The sequence below is a fragment of the Electrophorus electricus genome, chromosome 8, assembly GCF_041902795.1.
Source record: "Electrophorus electricus isolate QZ-2024a chromosome 8, ASM4190279v1, whole genome shotgun sequence".
Taxonomy (NCBI): Eukaryota; Metazoa; Chordata; class Actinopteri; order Gymnotiformes; family Gymnotidae; genus Electrophorus; species Electrophorus electricus.
In genome coordinates, this window is record NC_137504.1 from 10463920 (window position 1) to 10491605 (window position 27686).

General features: G+C 45.2%; 1 protein-coding gene across 11 annotated transcripts; it reads left to right on the forward strand.

The window, feature by feature from the left end:
* The first annotated feature begins 838 nt into the window (after positions 1-838).
* ankhd1 (ankyrin repeat and KH domain containing 1) lies at positions 839-26995 on the forward strand. 11 transcript variants are annotated; one of them, XM_035526807.2, is made up of 34 exons: positions 839-1281; positions 10101-10254; positions 12477-12633; positions 13019-13181; positions 13478-13625; positions 13712-13945; positions 14060-14154; positions 14616-14853; positions 15269-15460; positions 15570-15679; positions 15772-15859; positions 16428-16555; positions 16769-16912; positions 17116-17218; positions 17365-18258; positions 18368-18501; positions 18752-18863; positions 18945-19090; positions 19274-19416; positions 19533-19746; positions 20002-20177; positions 20312-20474; positions 20653-20748; positions 20846-20962; positions 21222-21387; positions 21545-22046; positions 22385-22540; positions 22630-22779; positions 22899-24577; positions 24827-25012; positions 25143-25397; positions 25561-25736; positions 26015-26179; positions 26392-26995. In XM_035526807.2, the coding sequence occupies exons 1-34, from the start codon at positions 1006-1008 to the stop codon at positions 26449-26451; spliced, it is 7920 nt and encodes a 2639-aa protein (XP_035382700.1). In that variant the 5' UTR covers positions 839-1005; the 3' UTR covers positions 26452-26995. The 11 variants fall into 11 exon arrangements, with proteins under 11 accessions (XP_035382700.1, XP_081574972.1, XP_035382702.1 ...); XM_081718846.1 differs by having other exon boundaries at positions 26458-26995; XM_035526809.2 differs by having other exon boundaries at positions 24827-25000.
* Positions 26996-27686: the final 691 nt, after the last annotated feature.

Sequence of the window (27686 nt, forward strand, 5' to 3'; positions counted from 1 at the left end):
TACCCTACTATATTCTTTATAGGTATTTTGTAAATGTCATAAGAATTACTATAAGCAGTTTATATACTGCTTAATAGCTTTCAAACTGACGCATGAAAACTTTTCTGCTCAGCAGCTACTTTGTTGGTTTGGACTATTCAAAGATCACTTTCTCAAATCTCCGTTATTGCCGATTGATCACAGCGTTATCAGTGGCATAGGGATGATTAATCATTATAGCCACAAACATGGTGGATTAAATAAATTAATTTTAAAGACCGTTTCCAACGTAACAAAGAATACACGGAATGACAGACTACAGTTCCCAGGGCATCTTATATTGAAATTCGCCTACTTCCCGTGCACTTCCACGACTCGGTTGCGCCCTGGTCTCTGTTGTGTTTTTGATGCAGTCTTTCTGTTGCAATTCCTACACTTGGCAAATTGCTGCAGTAAAATGAAATCCAGCATACCAGGCCCACTCATCTAATTTACTGACAGAGAGACACCTATGTATTGACTAACAAAACTATATATGCCACATCTAACATAACTTTCTACAATCCTAAAACTTGTTACTCTGAGGGAAATTATTCACTACTTTTCGCATAAAGACGAAAATAGGCGTATCGACAGGGCGGGAATTTGTGACAGGCGTTCCAGTGTCCAATGGTCTTTAGAATATGTTTCCTGGCGTTAAATCTTAAAGCACTCCCGTAAACCAACCTTAACGTCGCGTGCTTTCGTTCGAGTAACGTGTACATCTGCCAATTAGACACGAGAATGATGTATTATAGGCCAATTGCCTTCAAGTATTTTGAACAGAGGCGGGCCAATACAGAAATAGCACGAAGCAGGGTAGGTTGTTAGAAAGTTAATGGCTTGGGGGAAAGAGAATCTCTTCTCGCTTCAGGAGAGTTTGAGGATTTTTCTGAAGTAAAACGTGATAATTTTATAACAATATAACCCCAAAGAAAGTGAAAGGACAACGTTACCTTTACAAATATACATATTACTTAGGAAAGTATGCAGGATGAAGTAGCCGGGACGGCAATGCTGACGGACGGCTTCGAGGACGAGATTGACTCGGTGACTCCGCGCTCCCCTGCTCTAGGGATGGGGGTTGGAGCTACACCAGGAGCCGGACTCGGAGGCCTCGGTATAGGTGTCGGTGGCAAAAAAGTCCGGTTATTTGGCGAGGCTGGTGGGCCTGCAGCAGATAGACTTGATTTCAAACTCACTGCAGCCGCAGTGCTTTCCTCGGGCCCCGGATCCGGCAGCGACGAGGATGAGGTATCTGAGGTAAGCTAGTTAGCTAGCTAGCAAGGTATGCTGCTAGCGCTCTAATTCTGGCTAGCTAGCTACTAACTAGGGTGAGGGCAGACTAGATTCTTAACCCATCAAACCCTCTGTCGTCCGATTTAATTAAACCTTATCAAACTTAACGTTGTCATCTCGTAATATCAGTGACATTTTCACACCAACGCCTTGTTTAATTAGGACATTATCAAATAAATCAACGTGATTCTCGTAACCCACGTTGTCAGTTACGTTTCCAAATAGCTCGAATTGTGGCAAGATAGCTAGCTAGCTAGCCTAGCATGGTTCTGTGACGAAGGCTGCGATTTGGGCCTAACGCAGCAGCAGACAACGCCATCGTCTGATAGCTAGCTTTCAATTTTTTGTACAGTGTAGTGCACATCAGGAAGTTTGTCAGCCAGTTGTAAGTTTTGATTTTGCCATTTGGAATGTATCACGCTTTTCCTAACACCGAAGAACTTTCTGAAATGCTATCCTGTTACACGGGGATGCATCTTGTTGGTATAACGTTGTTAGCTTACAGCTAACTGGTTCCCGCTAGCTAGCTACGTAACTCTAAATATTAGCTTAACAGCTAGCGAAGAAGGTTGACTAGATCAGCTTATCGCTTCATGGCTAGCCATCTAGCTAGCGAAGTTGCATTCGTCTCTTTTCCTGATATAAGAGTTCTGCGACGGTTCCACTCAAGGCCGTGTCATGATACCAGACTTAACGTGTCTGTATTGTATTAAACTCTGGCGAATACACAGGGTTTAACTGTATATGACACAGACTGTTGTGGATGAAAAGCACTCCATGTTGTAACATTCACCTTGGTATCTATAACGTTTGTCAACTGTATGACTCTAGCTAGCAAGAGGGTTTGGACGTCTTGGCAGGCTCGACTTTGACATGAGTCGAACACACATCAGTCCTATCTGAGGCAACGTTTTTCTCCAGGTCAGGGCGATGGTCTAGAAAGTAACTGTGAAGTGTGACTGTGTTTCCGCACGATTCATTATGTTGGTTTTTACTCATATATTAATGGTCTAGAATATACATACTTGTCCTTTTATGGTACGCCCGATGGTCAATTGAGCATTTGTGAAATACTTCTTCTTAGGATATGTAGCTAATTTAGAGTCTGTTTCCTTTATATGATTTCTGAATTTTAGTAATTCCTTTTCAAATCATTTAGGCACCCTCCTTTCCCTATCACTTTACTTTCAAGTGAAAACATCTTTAGACTTTATTGGTAAGTACTGCAGTATATAGATCCCCTGCACATTTATATAGTAGTTTCAATCAATCAAAAAATAGTCTCAACCAAAACACCGAACCCTGAAGAAAATATTACTTTGAGAGGGACAGGATTCTTGATTGATGCATATGCACACCCCATGCTTACATTCATACATCTTTTGTTTCCCAGAGTCACACATGATTCTTCCCTCATTCTGTCTAGAGGACAGGGGGTGTCTGTTGCTTTTTATAACTTGTAGTGGATGCCAGTGTCCCATCTCTTGTGTAGCTAGTGTTTTGTTTGGAACTCTGGGTAGGGGTATTGAAAAGGAAGGAAAGGCATATTGCTGACATCGGTCTCAGGTAGGGCCTAGGTTCCCAAGTGGAGCTATTTTTATAGTAGCCCTTTAACCTTTGTTAATATTGAAAGTTTTAAGTAGACAAAGTATTTCTATATGTTCATCAGCTGAAACTTTACCTCATCTGACCTTGATGTCAGGTTCATATGAGAGTTGCATAAGGAGATAACTGATCATTTTAGTGGTGCTTTGCTATTGTGGGCAGATTTATTTTTGACACATTCCATCTCGTTATAGGTTATATGCCATGAATTTTAATCAACATTTGCCTTCTTTTCAAAGAAACACAAACTGCGTTGAAAAATAAATATGTAGGCATGGTTGAATATGTATCTTTATTAAAAAAGGGCCTAATTTGACCATAATATGCTTATTACTAAATTTCCTGGTGAACACATACACTGATGATGATGACGGGGAAAAAAACAAATGGAGGAAGTAAAACATTTGCATATTTAATTAGCAACAGTGTAAAACTTTGAACTGTGAAAACATAAAATCTAAATTTGTTAATGCTAAAGTGCTGCAAATCTAAAAAAACCCCAAAACTGTTATCTGTATCTTACATGACAAACATATTGATTCATGGTATATTGTTTTCTGCAGGCCTGAAGGTGTATGGTTATGTTATCATAGTGACAACCTCTAACAAGGAGGCATGCGGAACTTGATTTGAGGTCTTTGTGATTACCTTGTACATCAAAGCTCTAAAACTGGCACTTAAGCGTGTGAAATTGTATATTTGTCTGTGTGAATGCATGCACAGTGATGGCATTGACATCCAGACTTATAAGAAGAACTGAGATGGTACCAAGTTGTTGTCCAACCTAAATAATTTCTAGCTTCTCCTGACTGAAAATGTATCCCTTGAAGCAAAGTTTTTGTTTACTTTCTGTAGACATTACTTGTCACAGGTGACTTTGAAATTTTGAGACACTACTTGTGAGATATCTTTGCGTTGTTCATTTTAACAAATGTCTTACCTAGTTAAATATCTTATTCACATTCATAATTTGAGCTGTTATGTAGACTCTGTCAATCTAATCTGTTGTATTATGGAAGTTAATCTTAAACTAACCTTTTAAGCAACTCTGTCTGCACATTAGAAGTGTAGGATTTAGTAAGTTGGACATCAGTTGAATGTCCTTTGAGGCACTCATGGTAAAATGTCAATGATTAAATAGTGGTTACTTTTTAAGGCGCTCTTAACAATAATGCAATACAAATCAAATGCAATGTCAAAAACCTATATATCAGTCATAACTAAGGGTGACCCCTAGGTGGATGATTAAGTGGGGTGACAGACGTCTGTAAATGTTGTTCTTTTCATGTAATCCTTTTCAAAAATATACAGTACAAGCTAGCTCCAGCACAAATACTTGTGGCATTGATATAGGTATGTGATAAGTGTGTGACACTACCACCCAATGTAGGAAAGAGCAATATGTGAAACAGTTTTACTGGCATTTGTTCAGAACCATTTCCACAGAACTCATGACCTGGCTTGGAGGATAAAAAGTAAACTGATACAGTAGAATTCATTGTTTCACATGGCTGGAGTTTTGCAGGTGGTCCTTGCCTGCTGTTTACCAATGACTCCTTTAATTGAGTTTGCAAGGAGTTGATGGTTGATGTGAGATCACTGAAGTAGACAAGATGTTTTTTTTTGTTTGTTTTTTTTTCTGCTTATTCTTGTTAGGAGATTTTCCTAGTATCCTTGTACAGATCAATAAATGCACTTGTTGAGTATTTGACCTTTTGAAAGGTTAATACTTTTTTAAATGCCATATCTCTTTAGAAGGAAAACTTTTTTGTGCCTCTTTACACAGCACATGCATCCAAACTAATTCATTGAAGTGATTGTTGTTGTTAAACTCTTGGTCTAGTTTTAAATCCTACCTATTGATTTTGGTAATATAAATGGGTAGTAATTGTTAATGTCAGCAGCTGTGAGTATGCAAACCTAGTCCTGGTGAGTAGGCATTTGTGATGAGCTGCTATTTTTAAAAAATGTGTTTAGTACTGTCATGTTGTACTCTAGACACTGTGAGCAAATTCTGGTTTTATAGTAAGAAGTAGCATAGTTCAGCCAGCCATTATAAGAGTGTGAAAACTGCCCTTAGAAAACAGAAGTCACGTTTTCTGCTAATATAAAACATGGCCCATTGTACTCTCTGCCTTAAATGTGGTTTGTAATGTCTTAAGAAATGCTCTTGCCTAATTTTCCATTAGTGGTCATAGTTGGTGCATGTTGGAGTTAAAGATTATTGAAGGAATTTGCTGAATAGGATGAGGGGAAACAAGGCTATTTCTAAAGGTTAATTTATTGTTCAGCTCCTCCCCTCTCCAGACGTTTTTAAAGTTAGCTTAGAAGAAATATCTACTGAGAAAATCATGTCATGATGGGTGGTAGTAGTTATGATGAGGTAGGAGGACATGCAAATGGGGTGTTTGTGTGTATGCACTTGTGTTTGTCAAGAGTCTTTGGTGATGAAGCATCCCTTACTTTGGTGTGGTTCAGGGTTAGCAATGAAACTAGCATAGAAGATGGACATGTGCATCCTTGCACCTTATATGGAGTCATACTAGTTCTCCCTGTCTATGGATCTTCACACCATTAGGACTGAAATGGACATTTTAAAGTGAAAGTCAGTAACAGGATTTAAGTTGTATATTAAACATTGATTTATGCACGTTTGTGTTTCCAATTTATTTGCCTAAATATAATTCCTACGTGAACCAAGAATTACATATGAAAAATACCATGTTAGCATTTGTAAATATTTCTGAGACTTGTTGCATAGTTTGATCCCTTCAAGATGGCAGTCGTTGAGTCTGATAAATATAAAACACATTTACCTCTAAACCATGAACCTTGAAAACCTGCTCAAGAAATGACAGGAACTACTCTGATAAATATTGTGAGTTTAGTGACTCACCCTAATGCTTGCGATATATTTCTAATAATAAAATGAAATGTGCACATTTTAAATTATAGGACTTCTATACATGATATTAAAGGGGCGTGGTTAAGAATGATTTTTAATATTCTGGAAATGTAACATTATTTTCCTCAAGTGCTAATAAAGCTTGCACGTTATGAATTTAATGCACAGGCATAAGGTTGCACTATTACAACCAAAATAAGTTTGATTTTAGCTGATATTGTGATTTTAATTTATTTGCATTTAACAGTGATTTGCCCTAATTATGATGCATGACATGGTAGACTTTGATTTGACATGCTGAGTGAGAGCTTGTGGTTTATAAACATACTAACTGAGCTGGTCAGTGCGACCCACTATAAGCATGATGGCATAAATTTCAGTAAAACAGTTCACTGAGGTAAGGTTTTCTGCTAGAAATGAGCTGAACAGCAGTATGGTTGAAACACTAGTGCAGACATTACTTACCTGCAGTCTATATCTGCATCTTCATCTTTATTTATTTGTCTATATCTAATTATCCTGTGGAGAGGAAAAAATGACTAAATGATGATTAAAAAGTGCTTGAGAATATTCGCATATTTGGTTGTATTCGATAAATGAATAAGCGAGACTTGGTGTGTTTTTAACATAACACGTTATGTACAAACAGATCTTGGTTTCCTTGCCATTATTTCAAAATTTGCCATTTTTGCTACTCAGGGTTTTCATGGGCAGATTACACATAATCAGACTGATGTGAAATGATGCATTGGTTTATGTTACGTATCTAATAATGTCGCAGTAAATACATTCCTGGTCATGTGTTAAAACCTTTTCCCCTCCAGAATATCCCATGTGCTTCCTCACACATGACTTTTTATTCTCTGAATGTCACTAATCTTGGTTTTGCTGTACTTATTGCTTACAGTTATTGCAATGACATTCAAGATGCCAAAGAGGTGTGTATGTGTGCTGTCTGTGTCTTTGGCCTATATATGGTGCGATTATATAGGCTGTTTAATCACATGTGGGCCACAGGAGCAGTAGTAATATTGACTCTTGGTTACTCCTATCATTACTCACTTTGGTGGGTTATATATTTGTGGCCTCTGACTAGACAGTGATGTTTGATCCTTGGTGCACTGTACTATACAAAATGTGTCCTGTGAATTTTTTTAAATCAGCAAATGAGGTTTATTGTTCATTCTACAATTCTTGGCAGGACAAAGCTCTGGGAAAGTGTTTTTTTTTGTTTTGTTTTTTTTTTTTGTTTTTCCCCTCTCTTTCCCCTTTCACAGGTTCTCCCAGCTGTTCTGGTGGTTGGAAGGTGTATGGGGGGATAAGGAACCTAAGGTGTGTCCTTGAGTTCTCCAAGTAACCCTATTGTTTCTCTGAAGGCATAAAATTACCTCTGGCCCAGCTGCTGCCAACATGTCTGTTTGCTGACATGTTCATTGTCGTTGTCAACGAGGCAAGTATCTGAATAATTGAAATAATCCTGCCCTGTTCTTGCATCTGTAGCTGTGTTCAGGCGGGAAAATCCTCTCCTGGTCCCCCTTTCCTCTTGCTCCTTTCAGTGCATGGATGAGGTAATGAGAGTCACTCGTTTGGACATGGGCCCCTCTCCTATATTCCATCACATACACTCTGTTTGCTGCTTTCTATTGTGCTCGCTCTCTCATGCTCTCTTACTCTATTTCTCTCATAATCCCCCATCCTAGATGAGAAACTGGAGACTTCCAAGAATCCAGAAGACCACAGTTACAAACCATTCAAATTCTCTGCACATTTAAATGCTCCTATATGATGTTAATTATTCTCACTGCAGATGAGATCTCTGCTGACCACACCCTCTGTCCCTTTCAGTGCCTTAGTCCCTCCTCCCCCTTTTTGGGTCAGCTTCTCTTGGTAATGTTTCTTAGTTTGTTTTTTTGGTGTGTAGCCATACCATTGAAACTGTTCTATAGCAGTGCTTCTCTGTTTTTGTGGGAAACAAACCTTAACCGCTGGTTCGGTATAAATAAGAGTGGCAGTATGGTATATTTTGCTTAGGTGTTGTCATGACTGTGGAATTGGGCAATATTAAATGTTAGATCTCCTAAATTATACCCATAAGCTGACTGAGAACTCGGAGCAAATATCTGTGTACTGTGTGGTTGTATGCTAACAGGTTAGAGCTATGTGGAAAGAGGTTAGATGGTGTGCCTCAGGCTTCCAGTGAAGTACAACTCATCAAATGTAACTCATGCAACTGATGTCTTGCATGCACATCACTCATTGTTGGTGTCATTGTAGGGAATACAGCTGAATAAAAGTTAATATCATTTAGCCAACAGTGGTGGTTAAGTACCAGTTCATCTCATCTTTTTACATATGAGATTACTGTAGCAGCAGTCGCTCACATGCAGAATAGTTTTATAAATATCTTTGTACCCATTGTGTGTGGCTTAACTTTTCAAATAATAAAGCAACTACATGACAGACTTTTGTCAAGGCATGTAGTGCTTTGTGTGGTTTTCTTTGCTTGATGTTTCACTCCAAGAATCATTTGGATTATTTTCTGATAACACTGCTGATGCGGCAATGGAAAAAAAAGAAACCATATATGTTTGCACAGTGTGTTTATCATGCCAGCATTCTTGGTGGTATTCTGTAGTTTGCCACATGGTCAAAAAGTTATGTATTTGCATAAGAGTACATCCTGACACCAAATACCCTTAATATTGGTAGGCTTTTGCATAGTAATGACTACCACCTTTTTTGTACTCTTCTAACTAATAGGATTAGTGACACGACAGTACGTGAAAGATGCATGCAAATTGCTCATTGTTGCCTTTTTGTTGCATTGATGTCCATTACAAAATATTGAAAATACATGTTGCCTCCTATCAACAGAGCACTGTCACAAATGAAAGCATCTGTCAGAAAGGGAATGCTTGAGTTTTAAATTGGGTCACGTTACGCTTAATTTCATTAAAGGCTCCCATTAACTCCCATGCACAGCCCCAGTGCCTGATGGTCAATGGAGTCCTTCAGTAATTACTTGGATTAGCTCTGCTATGACTCCCCTGATCTTAGCGGGCCTCCTTGGCACGGTGGCAGGCATGTACACTCTCACACTGCTGACTGTCAACATGCAGGTGGTGCTGCCACCACTGCTCTCAGCGCACATGCCCGATCATTGACTGAGCGAGTAGGGGCAAGACGTTCTGGGCTGCGGGTGGAGCGTCAGGTGTAGTGCAGGTCAAGGGCAGGGGAGGTTCGGGGACGGGCACCTGCGCAACAGCTCATCTTGGTGCTTACTGTAATTCCACCGAGGCTCGGGGCCTAAATACTGCACGTTCCATCTCCAGGCAACATGCCTGAAAGGCACCTACCATGTGGGCAGTGTGCACTTTGTCAGTAGTGCCCTTGTGTTAATTACCTGTCCCTGCTGGAGAAGAGACACCAACTGCGAGAAGGAATCCTGGTAAGGGGAGATGCTGAGAGTGCTGTTTTCATTATTATAATCCTTAAAACTATAATATAGTTTAGAAAAGAGAACTTTGTTCAGAGACAGTGTGATGCTCAATGTCTCTTATCCCCCACCGCCATTGTATTGTAATCTAGCAATAAATCTGTGTGCGCTCGATTAGGTGATTGGGTATGATGCCCAAAGAATTGTGAACACTTTAGAAAAACTGAGAAAACTGAATGTGGTACACAAATAAGGTAAGAAGAGAAGTACACATTCCGTTAAATTACTATAGTTCAATCATTGTGATCATTTGTGGTAGCTTCAGTAAAATCTGCTTAGTGAAGTGGGTGTAAACTTGAAAATTATTCAAGGCAATTTAGTGTTTTGATGAGCATTAATGCAATAGAATGTTTTGCTTGGTTTCCTAATTTTGTATGACTGAGAATAAAGTAAATATGTTTTTAGTTTGAAATGAAAAGATTTTCTTCTGCTCATGCTCCTGCACGCAGAACAAACAAGTGTTCAATTCTCAGAACAGGGAAAAACACTACACCCCACCCTCAAACTCCCATACCTCTGGTAGATGGCTCAAGTGTGAGGAAGGAAAGTGTGTGTGAGTTTTAAAAAAAAACAACAAAAAACCTGTAGTGTAGTACATTAGTGATTTTTCGGACAGTGGTCCTTCATCAGCTGTGCAAGCAAAGAGCTTTATTTATATATATATATATATAAAATCCTTGAAATTCCTTGCAATTGCAATTTATTACCTTTTTTTGTTCCTGCTAGTCAAGTGTGTGGAAATGTATGAGAATCCTTGACCTTTTACTTCTCCCACAGGTGGAGTCCTTCATCCTGGACCAGGAGGACTTGGACAACCCTGTACTGAAGACGGCATCTGAGCTGCTCCTGTCGAGTGCGGCGGACGGTGCTGATCTCCGGACGGTAGATCCGGAGACACAGGCGAGGCTGGAGGCCTTGCTGGAAGCGGCAGGTACATCCTGTTTGGATCTTGCACCCTGCCTACCTGCAGCCGCCTGTTCTGGAGTGCCATGCTGACTCTTAATACCTCTGCACTTGCTTGGTCACATTTTCAGCACAGAAACACCTTGTTTGTGGAAAAGTGCTGCTGTCACATGTCTGTTCGTGGGCTGAGCTTGTGCTTAAAAATGTCCATCAGTTGTTTTATCTTTGGAAAAATCTCAAATTACCTGGAATGATAGCTCTTTCACCTAATGTTAGAAACAGAGGACTGTATTGAGTTCATGCGATTAAATCATCTGCTTTGTTTAAACTGTACATATACGGTAAAGCCTCAGCTTCCATTTCCAGTTAGTCCTACTCTGAGGGTGTTGGAAGTCGACGTGTCGCTGTACAGAGTGCATGAAAGGGTAGGTAGAGATGGCTGCTTCGTATAGTTTAGCATAACCGTACAAGTTCCCTGAAGTGCGGTACTTATTTGTACATGCGTTTCACTCTGTTGTCTTTTTACAGTTGCTGTGTGAGAGTGGCAAAGAGGCTCCACTCTTCATGATCTTCAGCCTCCCACAGAAAAACTGTGGGTAGAGCAGTCACTTAGACTCCTTAGTCAGCCAAGTATATTTACTGCACTTGCCTGCCTATAGGCTCAACCAACATTTACCTGCTGAGGACCTTTAGGTGACACTGTGGTTAGTATAGTGTAGTGGGTAACAACGTTGCCTCCCCTTTGGGCTACTGGGGTTCATTCCCCATCTGGGCAAGTGCTCTGTGCTATACCAATAAGAGTCCTTGGGCAAGACTCCTAACACTACACTCGCCTACCTCTGTAACATGATTTGAAATTGTACGTTGCTCTGGATAAGAGCGTCTTCTAAATTCGTGAAATGTAAATGGTATTGGGATTGGTGAGGCTGGGTATGCAAGGCCTGCTTTGCTGTGCTGGTGGTACAGGCTGGTCTGGCCCCGGGAGCAGAAAGCTAGCTAGCAGGGGATCCATAGGGGAGATTACCCAGAACACTGGATTTCCATACTGCTGCACCAGCTCTCATCATGACTCAGCAGTGGCATTTAGTAAAACTGCTCTATATGCCTGTGAAGATGTGCATATGGACGTCTGTGTAGCTATGTCCCTGTTTGTGCAGTATTTGTGCACATTGTGTGTGTGTGTGTGTGTGTGTGTGTGTGTGTGTGTGTGTTTTTTGTGGTGTTGTGTGTTTGGTTAGATGTTCTTATTTCATGTCTGTATGAATGTTGCTTTTCCTGTTTTCATTCTGTGTCTTTTACTGTTAGTGGGAAATCAACTCATTGTGTAATGAGTGTTAATAGGTTACTGTTTATGCAAGTTAAATGGACATTTAAAAAAAAAAAAAAATTCACATGTGCCATGCACAGATGCTGTATTTGTTGCCTGTAATCACTCTCTCAAAAAATGGCAAGAATGTAATAATGTACAGATGCATTTCCCCTGCCCTTGACCTGCACTTATACTAACATCAAAATTGGAAAATCATATTTATTTAAATTGATTGTTCCAATTTGAGGCTTTAAAGGACAGCATCCAAGGAGTGGCTAACGGGTCCAGCTTGGAAGCAAATCACGAGACTGGTTGATCAGTCATTCTTTCCTGTCCAGTTTGTTGAAAACTGTCAGGGAAAGTATAATCAGTGCATATTTGTTTGGAATGAAGTCAGGTGAACGATTTTCAATGTGCTGATGTGAAAGTGGAACAGCACCTTGCCACATAGCTTTGATGCTCCTGCTGACTCCGCACAGTTCAGACTCACTTCTCCATTTCAGTATTTCATGTCACACTTCTGCTCTGTGTTCTTGCCAGTATGTAATGTTGCTTACTTAATCAGCAATCAAAAAGTGACACATGTCATCTTAGGTTTTAAGAACAGCTGTCCCGTACAGGTGGATCAGGTTCCTTTTATGCAAGATGCAGTTCTTAATGTTCTTGATGTGTAAACTGCAGTTCTCATCTATATAAAATAACCTTGGGCTGGCCTGGGGAGATCTGGGGTAATATAATCCAAATTAAGAAAATTATGCATTCAAGTATAACTCTTTAAGATTGGATGAAATTATGCAATACATCTTGCTGCATGGTTTGAAACACAGCTAACCATGGTTTGTGTCTTCTTCTCGATTGTGTGTGATTTGTGCCTGCACTAACTGCGGATGCCTTTTGGCCTTGGATGCTGTGTGCTGCTGGTGTGTGGCCCGACACTGCAGGCATTGGTAAACTCTCCACTGCCGATGGCAAAGCCTTCGCAGATCCTGAGGTGCTGCGCCGCCTGACGTCGTCAGTGAGCTGTGCGCTGGACGAGGCTGCCGCTGCCCTCACCCGCATGAGGGCTGAAAACACACTCAACGCCAGCCAGGCAGACAAGTAGGCATCTTCTCTCTCTCTCTCTCTCTCTCTCTCTCTCTCTCTCTCTCTCTCTCTCTCTCTCTCTCTCTCTCTCTCTCTCTCTCTCTCTCTCTCTCTCTCTCTCTCTCTCTCTCTCTCTCTCTCTCTCTCTCTCTCTCTCTCACAAAAACCTGTACTTACACACTTATCTGAAATTGCTCTTTAGCATTTTTTTTGTCTCCCTTTCTTGTACTCTATCAAGATATACATAGTCAGCTATTGGCCTTATATTAAGAAGTGCTGAATCAAATCTTGATTTAGATCCTGCCTATTTTGTAATCTGTAGTGGTTTGTATGATTCTTGCAGAGTCTAGGGAGTGTAGCTAGCTTAGCTTCGCCGGCACAGTTGCAGTAATTGTAGCAGTTTGGTTATTTTTAGCCGTAGCCTGGCTGAGGCCTGCTCTGACGGGGACGTGAACGCCGTGCGGAAGCTGCTGGACGAGGGCCGCAGTGTCAATGAGCACACAGAGGAGGGAGAGAGCCTGCTGTGTCTGGCCTGCTCAGCTGGATACTATGAGCTCGCACAGGTAGCATGCACATGCACACCCCTCCGACTCACACATGCACACTACACACAGCTGTTTTGTGCTGCTACTGCCCTGCCTTTACTCATACCCCTCAGCATTGCTAAGCCTCAGGTTTTTTTGGGGGGGAACGGGATGGCAAAGTTACTTTTGGAAGAGTACTTGGCCATACCCTCTTTTCATTTGCATTATCTTAATCATTTGTATATATTCTAATCTGTTTTACTGTTAATGATATTTTTCCCAAATGCCTTCATTATTATTTGATGGAAAATTGTGCTTTGTGTGTTTCCCTGCAGGTTTTGCTTGCCATGCATGCTAACGTAGAGGACCGCGGCATCAAAGGAGACATCACGCCCCTCATGGCAGCTGCTAGCGGTGGTTATGTAGACATTGTCAAACTGCTCCTGGTGCATGGTGCGGACGTCAACGCACAGTCATCAACAGGTTCGCTTAACCACTTTCTCCCATGACAGTCACCTGTGGCTTTATCAGGGCCTGCCTACATATCCCTGCCCCGCTGCACTGTGCAGGTAACACGGCGCTCACGTATGCCTGTGCCGGCGGCTTTCTGGATGTGGTGAAAGTTCTGCTGAAGGAAGGGGCCAACATTGAGGATCACAACGAGAATGGCCACACGCCGCTGATGGAAGCGGCCAGCGCGGGTCATGTGGAGGTGGCGCGTGTGCTGCTGGAATACGGCGCTGGAATCAACACGCACTCCAACGAGTTCAAGGAAAGCGCGCTCACGCTGGCTTGCTACAAAGGTGACTACCAGAGTAACTGCTGCAGCTCGCACACCATGCTCTGTGCAGCTATGTGTACAGCACAGCCATGGAAAAGTGCAGTGAGTCACAGTCAGTGTTCTGGCTTTGATGCAGGGCACTTGGATATGGTGCGGTTTCTCTTGGAGGCAGGGGCTGACCAGGAACACAAGACGGACGAGATGCACACAGCACTCATGGAGGCCTGCATGGTGAGTGCTGTATTTGTTCACACTTGGAAAGCGTGTGTTATGCCCTGCTTGCTTCCTTGCTTTAGTTTTTGCCTGCTGTATTAGTTGGACACACTGTAGTGGAATAAAATATGCACACGATCGTCTCTGCGCTGCATGCATTCAGGTCTAAGTATGGAGTGGTGTCATTCACTTATTCTCTTCATGGCAGCATCGCAAAAGCGCTGTTCAGTTCATCACTTTAATAACCAATATGATTTTTGGCACGATTATCACAAAGGCTAAATGAGGACCTGTGAAAAGGAGAACTTTGTACACAAATATGGGGAACACGTGGTGTAGCTATGCACACCCTAAAAGCCAACACCCAGGTGCCATGTGCGTCAGTGAGAATTCCCAAAAGGTGTTATGGGGATGCCCATTTCATGTTCAGTCCATGTCCAGTGTGAGACTCGTGGGCCCTTCCTCCCTGCTGTGCGCAGGATGGGCACGTAGAGGTGGCACGGCTACTGTTGGACAGTGGAGCGCAGGTGAACATGCCGGCCGATTCGTTCGAGTCTCCGCTGACGTTGGCAGCGTGCGGGGGGCATGTGGAGCTGGCGGCTCTGCTGATCGAGAGGGGGGCCAACCTGGAGGAGGTGAACGATGAGGGCTACACGCCCCTCATGGAAGCTGCACGCGAGGGCCATGAGGAGATGGTGGCCTTGCTTCTGGCACAAGGTACATGAGGTTCTCACCATTTGCTGCACATTACTACCATTACAGCTGTAAGATTTTTACAGAAATATCTTTTGTATAGATCAGCTCTTTTCTAACCTGTTCCCTAAGGACCCTAAGATGGTCCACAGTTTTGCTCTTTTCTAGCTCTCAGGTCATGTAAATCAAACATTCTAGAACACCAAGTCTTTGTTTGCCTGAACTAGAGGCTTAGATGGAACAAAAATTTGAAAAATGTGGGGTGGTTCTTGAGGAGAGAGTTTGGGAAGCATGGAACTAGATCAAAAGTTGTGGAGAGATCCTGGTGTCTATTTGTTCTTATTTTGTTTTTTATAAAAATATTCGTCATGTTCAAGTTTTTCCGTTTCAAGCATGTAATGTTAAAATAAGGGTTCCACGTTTTCTGCGCTGTGCATAGGTGCTAACATCAATGCGCAGACAGAGGAGACGCAGGAGACGGCCCTGACTCTGGCCTGTTGCGGGGGCTTCCTGGAGGTGGCCGACTTCCTCATCAAAGCAGGCGCTGACATCGAGCTCGGCTGTTCCACTCCTCTCATGGAGGCTGCACAGGAGGGCCACCTAGAGCTGGTCAAGTACCTGCTGGCTGCCGGTGAGGCCACTTGGCTGCCTCTCTATTTCAAGGACGTAAACACACTCTGAAAAGCCGTTCTTGTAATTGAGTTTGGGGGTGACGCATTTCACTTTACCTCTTCGCTCAGGAGCCAATGTCCATGCCACCACGGCCACGGGAGATACTGCGCTGACGTACGCCTGCGAGAACGGACACACGGACGTGGCCGACGTGCTACTTCAAACCGGAGCCGACCTGGTGTGCTTGCCCTTCACCATGTTTGCTTGATTGCGGTTCTTGCATTGTCTTGACTTAGCAATGTTGATTTGTCTAACATTCCTGCTTTTTAGGAACATGAGTCGGAAGGTGGAAGGACTCCACTGATGAAAGCAGCCAGAGCAGGACACCTCTGCACTGTACAGTTCTTAATCAGTAAAGGTTAGTGTCTGCTCTAAACCACTGTCAATCTACCACATCACTCGCAGTTCAATTCTCATCGAGTTTTCTTTATTTTTTTCTGTTTTTATAGCTAAAAAAGACAAACTGATTAGGTTTAAATTGATGTACATTACGTATTTTTTATTTAAAAGCTAAAATACAGAATAAGCCTGGGGGAATTTGTGCTGGTAATATGTATATACATGCACTCTAAGCATGACGTTTTGTAATATTTGTGAAACTACAAGGTTAAATAATGTAATACCTTGAAGTGTCAAGGGTATCTAAAGCAACATGTAGTAATTGTTTTATCTTTATAATGAGGTTGGAGATTCATCTAATTAATGAGGTATCATAAACCCCTTTGGCAGTGTACACTGTTGGCATTGAAAGGTGGTTTTAATGCAAAAAAATAAAACCGTGTAATGGTAAGCGAATATCCTTATTCCTATGCATAAGGAACCAAAAAAAAGAACAAAGTCATTGATTTATTAAACTGCTGTAGAGTATATGTACTACAACCATATATACACTTATTGGATTCTAACTAATTCTGCCATGTTTGTAGGTGCTAATGTGAACAGAGCCACGGCCAATAATGACCACACAGTGGTGTCTTTGGCATGTGCTGGGGGCCACCTGGCTGTGGTGGAGCTGTTACTGGCCCATGGTGCAGATCCCACACACAGACTGAAGGTGAGCTCAATCCCCCCCACTCCCTCCAATTTTTATGGAGTCTGAGAAACTGGACAGTAAAGATCATTTCAAAGCAATAATTGCATATTCAGGCTATAGTTGGTTAATGTTCTGTGACTATGCCCTTTATTCCCCATTTTGGCAAGTTCATTTGTCAGGCTGTCACCCAGAGGTGAAGGGGCCTAATTGGTTTCTGATCTCTGTACCTCTCAGGATGGCTCCACGATGCTGATTGAAGCTGCTAAGGGTGGTCACACTAACGTGGTGTCCTACTTGCTAGACTACCCAAACAACATTCTGTCAGTCCCTGCACCAGACCTGTCCCAGCTCACGCCGCCCTCCCACGACACACCTCAGGTGAGCAGGTGGCGTAGGACATACGATATGCCGAGTTGACAAATCGCCACTTGTGTATCGAAGGGCTTCGGTTACACAAGCATTCAAATTGGTGAAAATGTGGTGTGAAGAAATTGTGTGAAGCCGCTATACTGAAACCATGATGTTTGGGGGAGAGGAGCATATGTACTGACACATGCCACCTTTTTGTTTCATATCAACAGGCTCCTCGAGTCCCATTCCAAGCCCTGGCCATGGTGGTACCCCCTCAGGAGCCAGACAGAGTGCCCTCTACCATCGCCACGCCCCCACCAGTCACAAACAAAGGTCACTTCTCATTGCACACCATCCAAAATGAATCAGAGTAACAGGGTCACGAGTGTGTGACCTGACTCATCACACGTTGCTTTCAGGTCATATTGGGTAGAAGCGGTTAATAAGATTTAGACCTTGCTGTACGGTGTGCTCCTCAGGCATGTCCAAGCAGAGGATGAGCTCTCTTCAGGGTAATGCGGTGGGCGCGGCGGGCATGGACGCCGACCTGCTGCCGCCCTTTCACCCGTACCAGCCCCTGGAGTGCATCGTGGAGGAGACGGAGGGCAAGCTGAACGAGCTGGGCCAGCGCATCAGTGCTATCGAGAAGGCCCAGCTGCAGTCGCTGGAGCTGATCCAGGGCGAGCCGCTCACCAAAGATAAAATCGAGGAGCTGAAGAAGAGCCGTGAGGAGCAGGTGCAGAAGAAGAAGAAGATCCTCAAAGAGCTGCAAAAGGTGGAGCGGCAGCTGCAGCTTAAGACGCAGCAGCAGTTCACCAAAGAGTACATGGAGGCCAAGGGCATGAGGGAGGAGCCGGGCCAGGCGGCAGGGGTGGAGGCGCCCGGCACACCCCTGCCACTCCAGGCCACGCAGCTGGGCCCCAGCGCGGATGGCGAGGGCGGCCACGAGGACGACCACCAGATCGCTCCAGCGGACGACGATGACGATGAGGAGGAGGAGGATGATGAAGACGAGGAGGAAGAGGATGAGGAAGACACGGACTTCGCCGAGCTGCCGCAAGTGGACACCATCCTGTACCGAGACGAATCGCAGCCGCCACCCCCACCTCCCCCTCAGCCCCACCCCCTGCAGGGCGCCCCACCTCCCCCTCTGCATACCAGCTTCGTCCCTATCCAGCCCCTGACCGCCCAGCAGTCCACGGACTTCGGCAGCGCCGAGTACCCAGGCAGCAGCAGTCCAGACCTGCAGAGGGTGATGCTGGGTCAGCAGCTGTCTGGCCTGGGTCCCGGGCTCCTCACGCAGGCGCCCGACGGCCTCATGGTGGCCACACCCGCTCAGACGCTCACGGACACGCTCGATGACATCATGGCAGGTGAGCTGGCACTGGACAATTTTCATGAACTTGAAATTTGTACCATCACCAGTGGCATTTTTTTTAATGAGCGTAACATTTCATGATTGGGTTCCTCCTCCATTTGCAGCAGTGAGCAGCAGAGTGCCTATGTTAAACACTACGACCTCACCCATACCTCAGCCCACAGCACAGACGCCCATCAACACTGTCTCCCCACCCTCCATGCTCCCGCTCTACCCATCTGTAGACATCGATGCACACGTAAGCTCTCAGCTCATAACAAACATTACCTCGGCTGGAGTGTGAATCTTTTTACTGATGCAAGATTAGAGTAGTGTAGTAGTTGTACAGTCCTCACCAAGCTGAAATGGGGAATTGGTGCGAGACTCCATGCTATTTAGAGTCATTTAGAGTTAGTCTGTAGACTACAGACAAGCACAGAGCCAAAATGAACGCAGGCATGGAAATGCAGTGTGTTTGCAGCACTTTAGCATTACCTCTCTCCCCTCAGACGGAGAGCAATCATGACACGGCTCTGACTTTGGCCTGTGCGGGCGGCCACGAGGAGCTGGTGTCTGTGCTTATTGCACGCGGGGCCAACATCGAGCACCGGGATAAGAAAGGTAACACTCAGAACACTCCAGCTGTACCGTACATGGAAAAATACAGAATCTCGTTGATTCTTCCTGTCTCTCTGTTCACAGGGTTCACTCCTCTGATCCTGGCTGCCACAGCAGGCCACGTTGGTGTTGTAGAGATCCTCCTGGACAAGGGAGGAGACATTGAGGCCCAGTCTGAGAGGACCAAAGACACCCCTCTCTCCCTGGCTTGTTCAGGTGGCAGACAAGAGGTTGGTTTACAAAGCCAGGTCACACTTCTCCCCCGATTACTCATTAACTACAGAGGCGAGACGTTGAGCCAAACTATGCTGGAGCAGTTTCCTTTTACAATGCTCTACCTCTGGGCTTGGCTGCTGCATTCATTGCTCAGATTTGTTCATTACTCAAGATGACTTCTGGCTTCTTCACTACAGGTGGTGGAACTTTTGCTTCTTCGTGGTGCCAACAAAGAGCACCGTAACGTGTCTGACTACACCCCACTTAGTCTGGCCGCCTCAGGGGGTTATGTAAACATCATCAAAATCCTCCTCAATGCTGGAGCTGAGATCAACTCCAGGTCAGACAATGAACATACCGATCCCCACTCGCCCCAAAATCTTGTCTCCTTCATGGCAGCGTGGAAGTGCAGCACTTTTGTCTTAATACCTCTGTCCGTCTCGTTCACCGTTCCAGGACAGGCAGCAAGCTGGGCATCTCACCCCTGATGCTGGCAGCCATGAACGGCCATGTGCCTGCAGTGAAGCTGCTGCTGGATATGGGCTCCGACATAAACGCGCAGATCGAGACCAACCGCAACACGGCGCTGACACTGGCCTGCTTCCAGGGCCGGGCCGAGGTGGTCAGCCTGCTGCTCGACCGCAAAGCTAACGTGGAGCACCGTGCCAAGGTCAAACCAGCCTGGGCTTTTTTTTTTTTTGAGAGTGTCCCGCAACACTTTTTCCTCCCCAATATGAGAGAAATCATATAAGCTTAGAAGTTTTTCGCTTACTGGAAGAAAGCTTGTTTATTTTGGAAAAGCTTGTATTTGGAGTGCTAAGATGTTTTGATCCTGAACCTGCTGGTTCACTTAATCTTTATGTAAAATACTGTAGAAAAACATGTTATTTGCTGTGTGGAGTAATCGTAACCATGTCTGTCTCAGACGGGGCTCACCCCTCTAATGGAGGCTGCGTCTGGTGGCTATGCTGAAGTGGGCCGTGTGCTGCTGGATAAAGGTGCAGACGTCAATGCTCCTCCTGTCCCCTCATCACGCGACACCGCCCTCACCATCGCTGCCGACAAGGGCCATTACAAGTTCTGTGAGCTTCTCATTAACAGGTGAGTAGTAGCCTCAGCAGAATGCACAGTACCAGCTTCCTCTCAGCAACTTGGGCTGTGTTCATCACTCCACATTTGAGTAGGCAGAACAGAGTAGCTGGCACTGCAGAGATTACATTGCTCTTTCCCTGTAGGGGGGCTCACATTGACGTGCGCAATAAGAAGGGGAACACTCCTTTGTGGTTGGCTGCAAATGGGGGCCATTTTGATGTAGTGCAGCTGCTGGTGCAGGCAGGAGCTGATGTAGATGCAGCAGACAACCGCAAGATCACCCCTCTCATGGCTGCATTCCGTAAGGTGGGTGGAGCAGAGCCACTTCTGGGGTGTTTTAAGACTTTGAAATAAGTCATAAGGTATTTTGGATATAAAGTAGGGTAATTGTTGGGTGGTAGTGTATATTAGGACACTTAAATGTTTAATATGCTTAGAGGATACTGGCCTAACACTTATTTTCATCCCCATTACCTGTTTTTAGGGACATGTGAAAGTGGTCCAGTACTTGGTGAAGGAGGTGAATCAGTTCCCCTCTGACATTGAATGCATGAGATACATTGCCACCATTGCAGATAAGGTATGGAAAAAAAATCATTTTGAACACCAGGGATTCAGTTTTTGGCATGTAACACGAGTTGGAACAACTGGCCGATCATTCTGCCTTTTGATTGCAGGAGTTGCTGAAGAAGTGTCATCAGTGCATGGAGACCATCGTCAAAGCCAAAGATCAGCAGGCTGCAGAAGCTAATAAGAATGCTAGCATTCTGCTCAAGGAGCTGGATCTTGAGAAGGTGTGTTACTGCTTCACACTCTGTATTGACTCTATAATTCTTTAAGGATTCCTTGCAGAAGGGGTTTTGTTAGGATGTGCAGCAGATGTTTTTGAATAGCACATCTACAATAGGGCTCAATGCAAATGTTTACCATGCTCTCAATTAGCTCAGAATGAGTTCTGGTCAGGCAGTAGCACTGTTTTATCTCTTACTAATTGGAGCATTTAGTTTAATGGCAACTGACTTCACGCTTTGCACCTCTGTATTTTGACCACAGTCCCGTGAAGAAAGTAAAAAACAAGCCCTGGCAGCGAAGAGAGAGAAGCGTAAAGAGAAGCGCAAGAAGAAGAAGGAGGAGCAGAAGAAGAAGCTGGAAGAGGAGGAGGCAAAAGTGAAGGACGTGTTTTCTGAGGCACAGGACCAGAAGGAGGACTCTGCCGAAGGTCTGGTATTTGCTTTATTCTAAATGTGTATGTAAATAAATAAATAAATAACTTTTTAGCGACTGCTTTTTTGTTTTTTGTTTTTTTCCCCCCATAGTGGATTTTTTCATAGTGTCTTATCTGCCAGTTCTCATTATTCCTCCGTTAACCTCTGCAGAGGTGGAGGTCCCTATCGAGCCCCCGAGCGCCACCACCACCACCACCATCGGCATCTCTGCCACCTCCACCACCTTCACCAACGCTTTTGGCAAGAAACGCGCCAACGTGGCTACCACGCCGAGCACCAACCGCAAGAACAAAAAGAACAAGACCAAGGAGTCTCCTAGCGAGCCCATCATCCTGCAGGACCCACAGGTGGCGCTGGCGCAGCAGAAGGCCGACAAAAACAAGATCCATGGCGAACCGCGAGGCGGTGGGGCACCGGGCGGCACCAGCGATTCAGACAACCTGGACAGCACTGACTGCAACAGTGAGAGCAGCAACGGAAGCAAGAGCCAGGAGCTGGCAGACCTTCCCTCCTCATCCTCCTCCTCCTCATCTTCCTCAGCCCCTACAGGGTCCAGTCAGCCTCTACCCATGACTGAGAAGAGGCAGGGCCTATCACTGCCCACCTCTCGTGAGGAGAAGGTCATCGTGTCCATCTCCAAGCCGCAGCAGAAGTAAGATCAGTTTTACTGGTGTGGGCAGAATTCTCTGCTGCTTGTGCAGTTTGGGACAAAATGTTTTGCTAAAGGCACAGTAGGAGTCATATATCACTGCAGTAGCATTTCACTGGGGTCCTACAACAGACTAGGACTTATTCTGCAGCAAAAAGCAAAAATTGTTAAACATGATCTCTTAAATTACCGTGTCAGTAATGGTTTTATCCCTAATGTATAAAATATGTCCATTACTAAAATAAATAATTGGCTGCCTTGCCTAACGTGCAGTGGTTACACAAGGCACATGTACTGATTTTAGTTTTTAAGTTTGTAATCCATATTCCTTCCCTACACAGAGTTCATGAGACCATTAGTGACTTGACCCCCAGTCCCCTGCCCTCTTCGTTCAAGACCATTTCACTGCCAGTCACTTCACCCAACAGTAAGATGAACCTCACCAGTCCCAAAAGGGGCCAGAAGAGAGAGGAAGGATGGAAAGAAGTGGTCCGAAGGTGAGTTGGGGTAACTGCTCTAGTACAAGCAAGTTGTCCCCTCCTTTCTACATCAGGGGGATTAAGATTTGATGAGTTGTTTTCTTCAGGTCAAAGAAGCTCTCAGTCCCAGCCTCTGTAGTGTCTCGGATCATGGGCAGAGGGGGCTGTAATATCACAGCTATTCAAGATGTGACGGGAGCACACATAGATGTTGACAAACAGAAGGACAAGAACGGCGAGAGAATGATCACCATCAGGTGCACATCACTCACTTCAGCTATACTTCACTCGTTTAATCATAGACATTTGGCTTTCAGTGGGTCTGTTTGGATGGGGATTATACACACTCTCTCACACACTGTCTATTGTTTTTCAGAGGTGGCACAGAGTCAACACGGCACGCCGTCCAGCTGATCAATGCGCTGATCCAGGACCCTGCCAAAGAGCTGGAAGACCTGATCCCTCGCAATCACATTCGTCAGCCCGGCACCAATACCAAAATTGGCTCCACCTACACCACCTCCACAGGGGCCACCAGCACCACAGCAGCCAGTTCGAAAGGCTTACCATCGGTGGTGCCCTCGTCCAGCGTGTCCTTCCCGCCCTCCTCCAGCGCCACAGCTCAGCAGGCAGGCAAAATGGGCAAAAACATGGCGCCCGGTGTCAGGCCTCCGTTTGTCTCTCTTCCGCCACTTGCCTACACGCACCCCCAGCTGGCCCTGCTGGCAGCCCAGACCATGCATCAGATACGCCACCCCCGCCTGCCCATGGCGCAGTTCGGGGGCACCTTCACGCCCTCACCCAATACGTGGGGCCCCTTCCCTGTGCGTCCTGTGAGCCCAGGCAGCGCCAACAGCTCCCCCAAGCACAGTGGCAGTGCTGCCCCGCGCCCACCCAGCTCTGCCCCCACCAGTGCCGAGCATTTGCCCCCCACCTCGTCTGCCACCATCGCCCCCGGCTCCACTGCTTCTCCCCCTAGCACTGCCCCTTCCAGCACCCCCACACCCACCTCCGTCAGGAAGCAGCTCTTCTCCACCGAGCCCAAGTCTGGTGCTGCACCCACTGTTGTCACAACTGCCAGCAGCTCCCCTGCTACTCAGGCCCCTCCCCCTCCCGTCAGCTGTGCTCCCATCACTCCTACGACCCCACCTCCTCCGCCAGCCCCCATCGCTCCACCCTCACAGCACCCCCCAGCCCCCAAGCCAGAGCCTGTCGCTATACCCGCTGCTGCCGGAACACCCGCTAAGGAGAAGCCCGCAGCCGAGCTTTCTGTTCCCGTCTCTAGTGCCCCATGCGAGGGACCGAGTTCCTCGGCCCCCCTGCACTTCCCCACGTCTCCCTCAGCGCAGGCAGCACTGCCTGTGCAACCCGAGGGCAGGCAGCAGCTGCCCATGCCTTTCACGTCAACCGCGGAGCCCAGCTCTGCCTCCACCACTGCTGCGCCTGGCACTGCCGCCCTGTCCGCCTCTCGCCCCCCTCCACCCACCTGCAGCAGCAGCACGCTCACCAACACCAGCAGCACCTTACCTCACTACGCGACGCCGGCTGCGACTGGGGTCTCGCCTCGAATGCAGCACCCAGCTCCCTACTACCCCATGGCACCTGGGGCTCCTCTGCAGGAGCAGCAGCCTGTGTTTGTGCCTCCAGGTGTAACGCAGGAGTCTCTCAAGCAACAGCAACAGCAGCAGGCTGCCCAGCCCAGCCTGGCCGCAGCCAGCATGCCGCCCCCCTCCCTGCAGATGTCCTCCACTATGGGCATGATGAATGGATCCCAGATGCACCTCCATGGTGGGAAGGCCCAACTGCCGGCCAACTTTGGCCCCGCAGCCCTTTTTAATCACTTCAGCAGCATCTTCGACAGCAACCAGGTGGGCAACAACCAGGTGTGGGGGGCCTGCCACCTTCCCACACGCACTCCGCCGGAACAGCCCTACAGTGCCCCGCCTGCCTACATGGGAGGGATGGGACAGATGGAGAGCACCATGGCACCTCCGGACGGCTCCAAGGCTCCGGGGTATCGCTGCGCCTCCCAGAGAATAGTCTCGAGCCCCATTGGTGAGTGCCCCAGACGTCACATGCATTCTGGTATCAATATCTTGTGAACTAACTGTGGGTTCTAAATCTAGTTCTATAACTTGCTTGTGCCCCTTTGTTTTTTGTTTTTTTTGTTTTTTTTTTTTGCTTGCACTTGTATTGCACAGTTCCCCAGACAATCCTGCTAACACTGTTTTTATCGTGTAAACTAATCTTTTCTGTCAATACAAAGCAGCTGTGCATGTTACTTGGGTGTGTCTGTCCCTTTAGGAATGCATCCAATAGACCCCACAGGCAATTCCATCTCCTCTTCTACCGCGCTTACCAGCTTTGCCACAAGCATGTCGGCCAGCCCTGTGTTCCTGCCCGGCCCAGCCCCTGTGGGCACACCCTCCTTCAGCCGCCAGCACTTCTCCCCTCACCCCTGGAGCGCCTCCACATCCTGTACGAAAATAAGTAAATAACCATCATCCTGTGTTTCCAAGATCCACACGTCACAACTGGAGGTTTTATTTTTCATTTTCTTTGATATATTTTGTGACAAATGCATCCAGTTTTACTTCATGTTCATTTGTATTCTCTCTAGGTGAGTCTCCAGTGCCCTCTGTATCATCTGGTGCATCCTCCCCCCTCTGCACGTCCACTGTGACCCCCACGCTGATCCAGGCCAAGCCCAGCAGCTCCAGCCACCAGGACCGCAAAGTGCCCCCACCCATCGGCACCGAGCGCCTGGCTCGCATCCGGCAGACAGGCTCCGTCAACCATACCATGCTGCCCACCAGCTACACACCGCCGGTCGGACAGGGTGGCATCTGGTCTTTTGGAGTGGGCAGTGCCTCTGGTAGGGCTAACGGGGGATGTGTCCATCTCCAGCCTTGTTAAAATGGTGTATTTAGGAATGACTTTGATCTAGTTTATTATATATTCATATAAACATGACTAGTGGTTTATATATTAGGTAAAAGAGCATGTGTGTCCCTCCCTCACCTTACTGCTCTCTACAGAGGCAATGTCAGGCTGGTCTCAGCCCCTGATGGGAGGCCCCGTCATGCACCAGCAGCTGCCAGAGCAGTCGGCCTTCTCCCAGCACCAGGCTATGGAGCGAGATGACACGGGCATTGTGGCTCCCTCCAACACCTTTCACCAGCCTATGCCCACTAACTTCATGGATTTCCCTAAGGTTTGGGTGCTATGACAAGCATTTAGAAATGCTTTCAAAATTGCATATCTAGCTGTTTTTTTTTTTAAATATATATATATATATATATATATATATATATATAATGTGTGTATATGTATGTATGTATGTATGTATGTATGTATGTATATATATGTATATATATGTTGGGGTGATTTTTTTTTTTTAATTATTTACTTAGAACTGCACTTCTCCATGTTATTTTTATATATCTATTTATTGATCTCATCAGAAACATTTGTGGTATTTCTCGGGTTTAGGGGTTGCCGATGTCGATGTATGGTGGCACGATGATCCCACCCCACCCACAGATGGCTGAAGGTCCTGGAGGCCCCATGTACAATGGGCTCCACACCACTGACCCTGCCTGGAACCCTATCCTGAAAGTCGTACCCAACTCGGCTGAGAATACAGACCCACAGCAGGTAAACTTCTAAACAGCCATGTCCTCTCTTGGGTTCGATTAAAGCAAGAGCTCTTGTTGCATTGTTTTTATTTTTCACCATTGAGTGGTCAAGGTCAATATAGACATAATGAGAACTAAACTTGACTTCTTTTACCAAGGGTCCTTGTGGAAATACTATGTTCATTCTGTAGACCTTGCTTTTTCTGACACTGGACACCATTTTCATTTCAGGTCTGGCCTGGAACTTGGGCCCCGCACGTGGGAAATGTGCATTTGAATCATGTCAACTAAACACAGACCTAGAGATTGAGGGGCATAGGAGCAGTAACAAGAAATACACGTTAAAGAACAAGATAATTACATAATTACCAAAATGTTAACCTAGGAGTGTCCCCTTAAGTAAAAAAGAAAAAATAAAAATAAAAAAAAAGTTATGAAATTGAAAAATGGACACCTTTGATGTGCCTAACTAAAAAGAAAGAATCCAGTGTGGGCTTTAACGTGTTTACCACTGTCTATGAACAAACCGATTGCCTGTTCAACAGGATACATTCTGAGTAGTATAGCCATTTTGACATTTAAGGCCCACATAAAGCGTTCTTGGTCTGCAGGGCTTGATAGGACAGTGCGCTATTTATACTCGGCCAAGAACTAGATGATTACACAAAGAGAGAAATCAGACCTTTTAGAGTGGTAAATACATGTATAATTGTTTACATACTGAAAAAAGGGTTAAAATGAGAGTAAATTTCATGTCGTATAGTGGCTCTACTTTATGTAGCCTGTATTAATGTGAAATATTTACCTTAATATTCAATAAAAAGTTGGAAATGTATCTGGGTAGTGTCATGCCTTTTATAAGTGGAACTACGATTTGTTTATTGTTGTGGGTTTGGTCATTTTATTGACTGAAACCTTGATGTTTGTCAAAATGGACCATTTTTAAAAGTTCCAGACAGGCCACTTCCATATAAATCAGGATTCATTACTAACTTCAAGTGCAGATGATGGTGCCATGTCACATGTGTGTAATGTAAACGCCAGCACATGGTAATTGAATGACTGGGGGAAATGGGTGAAACTCCATATTTGGACAATTTGGATATTTGCACTGTTTTGAGAGGCTATTTCTGTAATGTCTGATTTTTCCTTTCATTGAAAAAATGAACACCTTTGTTAAAATGCAGCAACAAAACATCCATTATTATCAAAAAATACCTTAGTAACAGAATGGTATGAAAAAGTAGAAAGGGAAATTGAGAACAAATATCTTTGTAATTTGTGCATGGCTTTTTTCATTACAGATAAAAGATTGAGATATTAATGAATGGAAAACACTGAATGGTGAATAGAAGTTTAAAGCAACTATTTCACTTGTGTAGTGTTTGTCTCTGGAAAGGGGGAAGCTGGGGTGGAGACTTAAATCACCAACACTGCATTGGTGACATTTGTTGACAGTTTAAGCCGTTCTTTTGGTCACCAAAATCCCCTTGAGTAAATGTATGTGCTCAGAAATGTTCAATTGT

Coding starts and splice junctions, on each gene's coding strand:
- ankhd1 (XM_035526807.2), top strand. CDS start 1,006: ATGCAGGATGAAGTAGCCGGGACGGCAATGCTGACGGACGGCTTCGAG. Junction 18,864..18,944: donor CGAGCACCGGGATAAGAAAG/GTAACACTCAGA, acceptor CTCTGTTCACAG/GGTTCACTCCTCTGATCCTG. Junction 21,388..21,544: donor GAAGGAGGACTCTGCCGAAG/GTCTGGTATTTG, acceptor TAACCTCTGCAG/AGGTGGAGGTCCCTATCGAG.